This window comes from Typopeltis vanoorti, chromosome 2, assembly GCF_054136105.1.
Source record: "Typopeltis vanoorti isolate ZY-2024b chromosome 2, IOZ_Tvanoo_1.0, whole genome shotgun sequence".
Classification (NCBI taxonomy): Eukaryota; Metazoa; Arthropoda; class Arachnida; order Uropygi; family Thelyphonidae; genus Typopeltis; species Typopeltis vanoorti.
In genome coordinates, this window is record NC_143550.1 from 126,379,480 (window position 1) to 126,391,992 (window position 12,513).

The 12,513-nt window shown below is 35.1% G+C and overlaps 1 protein-coding gene across 6 annotated transcripts in view; it reads right to left on the minus strand.

Annotated features, from left to right (window-relative positions):
• The window catches only part of LOC150109418 (basement membrane-specific heparan sulfate proteoglycan core protein-like), a 1,783,738-nt gene that overhangs the window by 694,437 nt on the left and 1,076,788 nt on the right, over positions 1–12,513 (minus strand). For all 6 annotated transcript variants that reach the window (XM_090413063.1, XM_090413041.1, XM_090413033.1 and 3 more), the window contains one exon: positions 8,448–8,540. In XM_090413063.1, the coding sequence (XP_090269189.1) occupies positions 8,448–8,540 (93 nt within the window). The remainder of the gene's footprint in view (positions 1–8,447; positions 8,541–12,513) is intronic.

Below are 12,513 nucleotides of genomic sequence, written 5' to 3' on the forward strand. Positions count from 1 at the left end.
TCCGTACAAAGTAGAGATGCAGGAGGGAAATAGTTCCAGTGGTTTTGAGGGGGTATGGTGTGAGATAGAGGTGAATCGAATCAAATACTTGGTTGGATACTGTTATAGACCAGGTAATGTGGATGATGGTGATAATGAAATGTATAATCAAATTAGCCAAGCAAATAAGAAAAGGGTGATCATTATGAGTGATTTTAATTATGGCAATATAGACTGCAATGATGAGATAGCAACCGGAAGTACAGAAAATGAGTTTGAGTTTTTGAGGGATAACTACCTAAGACAGTATGTAACAAAGGGCACGTGAGGATTGAGGGTCTTGGATTTGGTCATCTCATCAGAGGATGTAATTATAAATGAGGTGTCAAATCATCCACCAATTGGTGAGAGTGACCATGAGGTCATTACCTGGGTGGTTGCCAGCAGTGTGAGGACCTCTGTGAGAAAAGGGTATATGTGGAACTACAAGGGGGGGAGGGGATTATGTAGGGCTCAGGAGACAGCTTGCGGGTGTAGCATGGAATGAGGAGTTAGCTGGAAAAGAAATCAATTCAGCTTGGGGGATTTTCAAAAACGATCTAGTAGATGCAATGTCTAGATGTATATCACGGGTGAGAAGGTTAAATAAGGTAGGTGTGAGATGGCTGAATAAAGTGATTAAGCATGCAATACAGAGAAAGGGGGCATTGTGGATGCAGCATAAGAGAAGTGGAAATAACCAATTCCATGAGGTCTACAAAGACCAGGCAAGGAGGGTTGATGTGAACAACTAAACAGAGGTATGAATAGCAGTCAGCTAATGAAGCCAAAAAGAATCCTAAGGAGTTCTTTCAATATATAGCCAGCAAAAGAAAGAATGATTATGGAAGGATGACATCGATAGGAGGAAATGGTATAAAGACAGCTGTTGCAGAATGTGTGGTGGAGATACTTAATGAGCAGTTCATAAAGATCTTTCAATCTTGTGAATGTGACTTCATGGAGAGATTGAGAGCAGTTGATGATGGGGAGGAGAGACTGACTATAAGTGAGCAAGAGGTGTTTGGGGAGTTGAGTAAACTAGATATAAATAAGGCTGTGGGACTTGATAATATATCACAGCATATTCTGAAGGAATGTGCCAGAGAGTTGACACCTGCCTTGACATATTTTTTTAATATGAGTCAAGTTCCTAAAGAGTGGAAGGAGGGCAAGATTGTGCCACTTCATAAAGGAGGTGATTGAACTCAAGCATCAAACTATAGGCCTATCTCTGTCAGGTATTGTGGTTAAGTGGTAGAAGCTTGTGAGAACTAGGATCCAGAGTTGGGTTGACAACAATGGTATAATCTTTGATGGACAGCATGGATTTGCTAAAGGGAGGTCATGTTTTAGTAATCTACTTACTTATTGCAATAAAGTGACTGCTTTCTTGGACAGAGAAGGATACACAGTAATATACTTAGATTTCACAAAGGCTTTTGATAGAGTATCTCATGATAAATTAATAGTCAAACTAGAGAAGATGGGGTTGAATATTAGATTAGTGCATTGGATGGAGACTGGCTATCTGATATGTATTGGGGGAGTGATATCCAGGAAAAGGTAAGTCACTAGTGGAGTGCCTCAGGGATCTGTTTTAGGGCCATTACTATTTAACTTGTATATTAATGATATTGGTGAAGATTTGGATGGGGATATTCAGTTGTTTGCAGATGATGCAAAGATGGGACGAACCATAAAGAGTAGTGAAGATGTTGTAGCCTTACAAGAAGACTTGAATAAATTGAGTAATTGGGCACGGAAATGGGGATGCGAGTTCAAAATGTAAGGTTTTATCATGAATATCTCATGATCAATTTATCATGAGTATCTCATGATAAATTAATAGTCAAACTAGAGAAGATGATTGTGAATATTAGATTAGTGCATTGGATAGAGACTGGATATCTGATATGTATTGGGGGAGTGATATCCAGGAAAAGGAAAGTCACTAGTGGAGTGCCTCAGGGATCTGTTTTGGGGCCATTACTGTTTAACTTGTATATTAACGATATAGATGAAGATTTGGATGGAGATATTCAGTTGTTTGCAGATGATGCAAAGTTGGGATGAACCATGAAGAGTAGTGATGTTGTGGCTTACAAGAAGACTTGAATAAATTGAGTGATTGGGCATGGAAATGGAGATGCGAGTTCAATGTTGCAAAATGTAAGGTTTTTAAAATTTGGAAATAAGATATAAGAGATCTTGGGGTGATAGTGGATAAGGATCTGAAATTTAGGGGACACATAGCCAAAATTGTGGAGACAACACAGAGGCTTCTGGGAATGATGCTGAGGACACTGATGTGTAAAAGTATGGATATTCTTGTTCCATTGTATAATGCTTTTATTAGGCCACACATGGACTATTGTGCTCAGATTTGGTCACCTGGTTTTCAGAAGGATGAAGAGATGCTGGAAAGGGTCCAAAGGCGACTGACTAAGGTAGTTTCTGACCTCTGGAATGTCGATTATGAGGAAAGATTGAGAAGATGTAATTTGCAGAGTCTGATGGACAGGTGGAATAGGGGAAATATGATAAGGACCTACAAGTTGGTAAGGGATTGTTATAGGATCAATAGTGGAGAAGTTCTACAAAGAATAGTGGGAGATCAGGGGAAAACCAGAGGTCATTCCTAGAAACTGTATAAAGAGGGTGTGAGTAGGGGAGTGAGAGGCAAGTTGTTTTTCATGCAGAGTTGTGAATGATTGGAATGCCTTGCTTAAGAGTGTGGTGTCTGCAGAGGATTTTTAATGTATTTAAGGCTCGGTATGATCAGCTGTGTATATGACAAAGGGACCTACTAGATGAGTTTTTGATTCATGAGGTTTAGGTTAATAATAATAACAACATCTGTAGATATCAGGCCAGGAAAATGGATAGAAAAGTGCAGGGCAGAACTCAGATGGAAAGATATAACTCGGATAGAACATTTCAGTGTCTGGAAATGTAATGCTGCATTTGTATACAATGCACAATATTACAGAGAATAGTGGGAGATCAGGGGAGAATCAGAGGTCATCATTGGAAACTGTTTAAAGTGGATGTGAGTAGGGGAGTGAGGGAAAGGTTTTTTTTGTGCAGAGTTTTGAATGATTGGAATGCCTTGCCTGAGAATGTGGTGTCTGCAAGGAGTTTGAATGTGTTCACAGCATATGATGGGCTGTGTGTGTGTGTGATCAAAGGACCTCCCAGACGAGTCTTTAACTCCATGGGGTAATAATAATATCATAAGAGGTTTTTGCATTCCTCCATGCTATAATATGTATTGGAGCTGACCTTGAAGTTTTTTCACTGTTGGTGATTTCAGTATTCTGCCAATCCTCTCAATGTCCACAATTCTTTATGCAAAAAATCGATTTCTGATTTTATGGCTACTAACACCCTCATACAGTTTTCAGGAAAGATCTAATGCTCACCAATCATCTACGACCGTATGCAATATCTCCCACACACACACACATATATATATATATATATATATATATATATATAGAAAGTTTTTTTTAACTTGGGTATGTTATGTATTCAAGATACCAAGTAATTTTATATAAACTTGGTTTTTAAACCTATTTCCCAAGTGAGCAAACAGACAAGTATGTCAAGTTTGCAGCTGCATATAGTGCAAAAATCTATAAGAATCAATTATTACTTCTCAGACAACTTTTCCATCGTAGACCTGTGTTATATAATCACTACTAAAGTAGAAAAATTTTTTTGTTCACTGTTTTCTAGAAAATACAGTGAACGAAAGAAGCAAGAAAGCATATATATATATATATATATATATGGGAATAAATTTTTAACTTGGGTATATTGTATATTAGGATAACCAAGCAATTTTATATGCTTGGTTATTTTAGCACCTAATCCCAAGAATGCAAACAATTAAGTTTGCGCCTGAAACAAAGTTCAAGTCTAAAGATGGTACAACACCAGGGCAACTCATTGTAAAGGTGGGTAAAGCTTTGATCACTATTCTTAGTATTTTCCCATAATGTAAAGCACATCTCACTAGAAGATGTATATTGCACTGCATTATGGGTGGGGTCACTACCCAGACCGGTTTCAACCTTTTTTGAGGTCTCCTCAGTGAGTAGCTAGACCCTAAATACCAAGGTTTTAGTAATACAAAGCCTTATCAACTTTACCTATATAAGTTGCAACAAGGTGTATTAAGTTTTAATAAAAATCTCTGGAGGAGATATTGATGGGAATAAATTTTTAACTTGTGTATATTGTATATTAGATCAAAGCTTTACCCACCTTTACAATGAGTTGCCCTGGTGTTGTACCATCTTTAGACTTGAACTTTGTTTCAGGCGCAAACTTAATTGTTTGCATACTTGGGATTAGGTGCTAAAATAACCAAGCATATAAAATTGCTTGGTTATCCTAATATACAATATACCCAAGTTAAAAATTTATTCCCATCAATATCTCCTCCAGAGATTTTTATTAAAACTTAATACACCTTGTTGCAACTTATATAGGTAAAGTTGATAAGGCTTTGTATTACTAAAACCTTGGTATTTAGGGTCTAGCTACTCACTGAGGAGACCTCAAAAAAGGTTGAAACCGGTCTGGGTAGTGACCCCACCCATAATGCATTGCAATATACATCTTCTAGTGAGATGTGCTTTACATTATGGGAAAATACTAAGAATAGTGATCAAAGCTTTACCCACCTTTACAATGAGTTGCCCTGGTGTTGTACCATCTTTAGACTTGAACTTTGTTTCAGGCGCAAACTTAATTGTTTGCATTCTTGGGATTAGGTGCTAAAATAACCAAGCATATAAAATTGCTTGGTTATCCTAATATATATATATATATATATATATATATATATATATATATATATATATATGCTGTGTGTGTGTCTTGGTATCTTGCATACAATATATTGTACATATTGTTATATATATATATATATATATATATATATATGCTGTGTGTGTGTGTCTTGGTATCTTGCATACAATATATTGTACATATTGTTATATACATAAATATACACACACACACACCTACTTACCTGAGAAGTTCCTCTCACCAATTTATAAGTCTCAAACATATCAAGCAATGTGCTATTTTCCAAGCTCTGCATATATTATATTCCTCCAAATTTATGCTCATATTCAACATTTCACAGGTCTTGCATCACTACCATCACCACTTCTCCAAGGTCTGGTGTTGCTTGAATTTCCTTCATTTCTCTCTGTGGTGTCTCAGAACAATGCATAATACAGATGTGACCTAATCATTGCTTATGTCACACATCTGCTCTCGATAAATCAGCAATCCTCAGGGTGACTTTTCCAATTATGACAATGTCCCATAATAATTAACTCCCTAATCCATATAATCTCCAGATTTCTTGCTTCCTCCACAATTCAAGTGTACTTCCAAATAATGCAGTGTGTTCCATTTCTTCTGTCCAAAGAGCAAAATTTCACCCTTATCAAGAGAAAACAGATACCCATTCATCTTTGCACTTATTGTACCTCATATCAAAATTCTATGGTTTGCTTCATTCACCATTCAAGTGTAGTTTCAAAGAATACACTATGTTCAATTTCATCTATCCAAAGAACAAAACTTTACACTCAGAAAAAGTGAATTGAGACACCTACTTAATCTCTGCAAAACTGCAGCCTATTCACATCCTCCTTAAGTAATTTATATCAGAATTCTCAGGTATTACCTTCATCAACTGTGCATATCTACAAACAATTTACTAACTTCCTTCAAACCATATGCCACATCATCAGCATATGAAGTAAACAATAGTGACCACAAAACAGAGCTCTCTTATCTTTTGTGTTAATTTCCAAATGGCGCACAGGCTACTTCTCTGCACAAAACTGGATATCTCATTAACCAATCATTTCCATATCTAGATTACTAATATCAATTAGTATGATGAAATACCTCATTACAAATTGGTGTTGATGATGATGGAATAGAATTCCACACATATCCAGATTACTAATTTCTATTAGATACTACTATTTATTGGTTGCTACTAATATTACTATTACTAATTATTAATATTTGATGAAACTCAACACTGATTTGTAATGAGGTACTTCATTATTATTTTGTGACACCTCCAGGGAGTCTAAAGACTCATCGAGGGAGGACACCTACTTTACAACTCTTTCTCCACCACTACACCAAACCTCTACTATCATCATCTACATCAACGGCATCTACTGCCCACCACCACAGTTAGTATTTTTTTGTCTGTAAATTTCATGTGTTCTGAAGAGCCAATTTGTATGCAGGATGAAAACCCCAAGTTTCCGAGAGAAAAAACCCAAAACCCTACTTCCTCCGTATGAGATCAGCTAACTCACCTTCAATTGAAAAAAATCCATATAAAGATTCCTCCTGTCACGACAATAATTGAACTTAGGCCTTTTCCAATCACAGACCGCAACATACCAACATTACGCTATGGAAGCATCTGCCTTTGCAAAACCCAAAAAGTTACTGCACATATTTTCTGGCAAATGTAGTGTTGATCTGTTACAAAACATAACCAGACTGTTGAAACAAGACCATTCTTCAATGAGCTCATGCTATCATCTCTATCAATTTTATTGATAATTTCATTATCAATAAAATCACTTTTATTTTTCATGTAGGACCTCTGTCAGGGATGTTGTTTAGCCAGAAGGACTTGTGTTTGAATCTCATCTATTATGCAAAGAGCCTTTGGTAAGGACTTTTCAACTCTATAAGGGATTCACAACCCATAAACTTTGACTGTTATTGTGGGATGAAAAGCCCAATGCCAGAGAATATTCAATAAGATTCTGCTATGCCTGCCCAGATGGGCTTATAACATGTTATATCATCATCATATACTAAATAAATAATTAATCCAGTCCTGTATTCTAACCAATCCCTCTTTCTGTTATGTGTGTGAATGGGTGTACATACACATGGCAGAAAGAGAAGAGTGCACCCCTCCTTTAACCATAGCCCTAGAATTTGGTTGATTGAATTCTTCATTTCTCCAGGTGCAGTCACACCATCTCCTCTCTTCAGATACTTTCCTTACAAATCTCTTACTAAGATGTTATGATAATATAAATTTCAGCATAAAATCCTCAGAGATTAATCTATCTTGCTTATCTACAGTTTATTCATAATTCTTTGCAGTCACCTGTACATCAATAAGTTATCTTCAAATCATCATCATTACATCATGCTTTTCAAGGATTTGGGCTTAGAGTAGCCTGTGATGACTTAGAAGTCATCACTGAATCTCTTTAGAGGATGTCCTGGTTTTCTTTTTCCAATAATGTTTATTTAAATTTTTTTTTTTTAATTATTAATTCCTGGTTTAATTCTTTCATAATTTTATCATTTCTTTTGCGATTGAATAGAGTATACTTTGCAGTTTTTCTCATAAACTCCATTTTAGCTGTTATTAATCTTTGTCTTTTTGTTTTATTGTCCAGATTTCGCTTACACACAATAGGACTGGTAGGGCTAATGTATTGTATACTTTTAGTCTGTTTTGTTTTTGAACTATGTTAGGTTTATTCATAGAGTTAATTACACCTGTTATTTTTAACTATTTCACAATTTTTAGGTTTATATCTTTTTTATATGTGATCATCAAGCATCCTAGATAGGTTAAATGAATTCATCTGTTCTAAAATCTAGTTATTTATTACTATTTTAGTTCTTACTGGATCTTGTTCTTTAAAGGCCATTGATTTTTATTTTTCTGTTGATATTATCATTCCATAATCTTTGGCTATCTCATTTGAATTTAAAATATCTTTCTGTAAGTTATCTTCAGAATTTGTAATTACTATTTGATCATTACCAAAAAGGAGAATGTTTAAGTTCACAGTATGAGAAAGCTTAATACCTTGATGGAAATTTTTATTTCATTTTATTATTATTTCATTTGGATAAATATTAAAAAGAGTTGCTAAAAGGGGACATCCCTTTCGGACTATTCCTTGGTTTATCTCTCTTGGATATGATCTATCATATATGAGTTAATAATTTAATCTTATTTGTATTTGATTATTTTCATGTATAATTATGATAGCTTTTAGAATGTTATTTGGTTATCTCCAAATAACATATCAAAGTATGCATGTGTGTGTATCAAAGTATTGGAATGTGTATGTGTGTGTATTAAAAAAGCAATGTCTAATGAACTTTTATATTTCATCCCTAATATATTTTGAAACTGGTTTTCCACTCAAACTGATACCTATTTTTAGTGAACTCAAAGTTTGATTCCAATATACTAAACTGTAACTAAAGTCTAATAAGAATAACAAATTCAAAATAGTTTACAGGTACTTCATTTGTTGTAAAAATATAATACTATAGATTATACTTTAAGACACTTTAATGCACTAGAGAGGTAAAAAGTTAAAACTCACTGTCATTTCTACATCAGCATCAGCATAAAGGTCTCCTCCATCACTAGCAGAGTATTGCTGTGTGTAACGTAACTTGCCTCCATAAGAAGCTAACTGTGAAGGAAAGTTAAAAAAAAAAAGTTTCTGATATGGTGAAATCCTTGTAAAGTAAAAGACTTCCACTTAATATAATATAAAATTACTTCTCTACAACAAGAGCATCTCTTGACAAACTTAGTTATATGTTTATAATCTATATAACATTCTGGAATACTAAGGAATTTGATGAACAACCTCTACTGTAGTTAATTTTCTTCTAGTAAATCTCTATATAAAAGAGTTTATTTGCTTAATACATCTGAATGATTGCACCTACGTGACCATAATTTGCAATTTTGGTAGTCTAGGTCTTCTCACTTAACTAGGAAAAGATAGGTTGCATTTACACTAAAACGTTTATATATTAAACGAGGTGCTTAAGGATTGCTTAAGCTTTATAATTGAGAGGACACCTCCACATAGCCTTTAAAGGAATGCAGACAAATGACCAGAGCTTCTGACCTAATGTCCAATCCTCACCTTCTTGTAGTGCACACTGTTAAGTATCTACCTGAATACTGAACGAACAAGGATGGGCTGTCAATTTGGGATTTAGTAACCAAATTGTATTCTTATTGGCTTAAACCACAATTTAAAATGATGGTACAACATGATAAAATTTCATGCCTGGCTAGGGCACTGCCCAGTTAAACAAGGCCCCCATTTTTATCAGCAGAGAAAGAGGGTGAACTGCAAAAAGTCAGCTACTGGAACAAATCCTAAAATACACTCCAACTCAACATTACCAGAGTTCAAGATCGGTAGCAAACACATAAAAAGCCCGAATGGCAAAGAAACGGAGCTAGCTGAGTAACTGGATAAGTACCAGATCAACATAATAGGGATGACTGAAACAAACAAACAAACAACAAAAAAAAAACTGAGAGATCTTTAGGAGCAATAAATACAAAATGTTATATTCAGGTAATGACAATCAAGGAAAAGAAGTTGTAGCCATATTACTCAACACTAAATATGAGGATAATCTTCTTGAATGGGAAGCAATATCAAGTAGAGTGATGTGGGCAAATATCAGAATGGAGAACTGAATAATGAGACTTATTTGTTCCTATGGTCCCACAGAAGGTTCTACTAAAGAAGTGAAGGAATGTTTGGAAGCTTTATAGAAAGCAACTCACACAATGAAAAATGAAAAGTTCATCCCTGTTGGGGATCTAAATAGCAGAGTAGGAAAGTGTCAGACATACAAAAATATATTATGAAAATTTGGAGAAAAGAGCAAAGCTAATAATAATAGCAAATACTTGTTGGATTTGTGCTCAGGACATGGACTGGATATTACTGACACAATGTTCCAACATACAAATATACATAAATTCACATTGAGAGAAGAGTCGAGGAATTAAAAAAGTCTCGCAGATTATATTATTGTTGATAGTGATGTTTTCACCCTGGTGCAAGACACTAGGGTGTACAGAGGATTTGAAATTGGAAGTGATCAGCATTTAGCATTGAGCAGGATAAAATTGGATTTCGTATTGAAAAGAAGAAAATGTAAGAAAGTTTCAAAGTGAATAAAAGTTGACAGCTCTCAGATGTGAACTCTAGACTAAAATACACAAATATTATTCAAGAAAAAATGAGAGTGTGAGAACAGGAACCAAACCTTGGAGATTCAGTGGCAGGTCCTGAAGAAAACATTGACTGATTCAACCTCTCTGGCTGAATGTCAATGTTTCTGGTCGCTGGCTGAATCAATCAGGGCTTGCCAATGATTGATTCAGCCAGAGAGGCATGTGGTGAGGTTGTCTGAAAGGATAGAAAAATCAGAACTCCGTGGTGGACAAACGAATTTAAAGAGGCAGTGAAGGAAAAGAAGAGAGCATATCAAAACATCCTGCCAAGTAAGTCAGCTTGTGCTCTTAGAGAATACAGGGGCAACTGTAAGAAAGCTAAAACACTGTGTAAAATACTAGCTAAACAAAATTCATGGAAAGATTTTGGTAAGAACATAAAAAATAAATATCAAAAAGGTGGCAAGATATTCTGGATGTTATTGAAGAAGCTCAGAAATGGAGGAAAGAATGAATGCTTAAAGAGGTAATAAGAGATGATAAAGGTGACAATGAAAACTGGAGAAAAAGATATCCTTGAAGTACGGAGTAATTACTTCAAAAAACTGCTAAATGAAACAATCAGCACAGAGGTAAAAAACACTGATCAGGCATGCTATTAAAAATACATATACATACTTGAAGTAGAAAAAGCCATCAAAAGCCAGAAACGTAGAAAGGCAACCGGAGTAGATGATATTCAACCAGAAATGCTCAATTATGGAGGCATAAGTCTTACAGTGGCTGCACTGTATAGTTCAGAAGGCCTGGACAAAGGGATGAATTCCAAATTATTGGAGTAGAGCTCTCATAGTACCCATATCTAAAAAAAAGGTAAATAAAACTGAATGTGAAAATTAAAGAGGTATTTCCCTCTGAGTGTTCCTGGTAAGATTTATGTAAGTATACTTGAGAAAGAGTTGAGAAGAATTGTAGAAGGAAAGCTTGGCAAAGAATAAGTTGGGTTCAGACCAAATAGAGGCTGTCAGGATCAGATTTTCATTTTATGACAAATAATTGAGAAATCATGGGAATATAACAAAGATCTATATTTAAGTTTTGTAGATCTGGAAAAGGCATATGACAAGGTGCCAAGAGAAAAGCTATTCAAAACACTACAGTTGTATGGAGTCAATGGGGCATTATATAAAGCAATACTAAAGTCTTTATTTGAGTTGCAAGTCAGCAGTTAGTATTGAAGTACAGGAAGATCGTTTAATGTTAAATCTGGTGTCAGACAAGGATGTACATTATACCCTCTGTTATTCATTATCTATACAGATCATTATGATGGAAAGTGGTATTAAACCTAATATCAAAATTGGAGATATTAATCTCAGCTCTTTGCATTATGTAGATAATGTTATACTTCTAAATAAATCTACTACAAGTCTGCGAGATTCCCCGACTAAATCGAAAACTGTTGTAATAAATATGGTATGAAAGTCAGCAATAACAAGGCAAAGATAATGAAAATAGCAGAAGCACTGAAAATATCAACTGCATTGTGAATGGAGAACCTATAGAACAAGTAAAACATTTCAGCTACTTACCAGAGTTAAAGATCGGTACTATCAACGTAAGAAGCCTGAATGGCAAAGAAATGGAGCTAGCTGAGGAATTAGATAAGTACCAGATCGACATAATAGGGGTGACTGAAACAAAAAAGACCAAAACTGGTGAGATCTTTCTGAGCAATAAATACAAAATGTTATATTCAGGCAATGACAATCAAGGAAAAGAAGGAGTAGCCATAGTATTCAACACAAAATATGAGGCTAATCTTCTTGAATGGCAGTCAGTCTCAAGTAGAGTAATGTGGGCAAATATGAGAATGGGGAACTGGACAATGAGACTGATTTGTGCTTATGGTCCCACAGAAGGTTCTACTAAGGTAGAAGTTGAGGAATTTTTTGATGCTCTAGAAAAAGCAACTGACACAATGAAAAAGGAAAAGTTGGTCCTTGTTGGGGATCTAAATAGCAGAGTAGGAAATGATTGTGAGATATACAAAAATATTTTGGGAAAATTTGGAGAAAAGAGCAAAGCTAATAATAATGGCAAATATCTGTTGGATTTCTGCTCAGGACATGGACTGGTTATTACTAACACCATGTTCCAACATAAAAATGTGCACAAATTCACATGGAGAGAAGAGGCTAGGAATAAGAAAAGTCTCATTGACTACGTTATTGTTGATAGTGATGTTTTTTCCCTGGTGCAGGACACCAGAGTGCACAGAGGATTTGAAATTGGAAGTGATCACTATTTAGTCTTGAGCAGGATAAAATTGAATTTCATATTGAAAAGAATAACATGTAAGAAAGTTTTAAAGCGAATAAAAGTTGAGCAGCTCTCAGATGTGAACTGTAGAGATTCCTGTTCTCAAACTGAAAGAGTTTGAGAACAGGAAT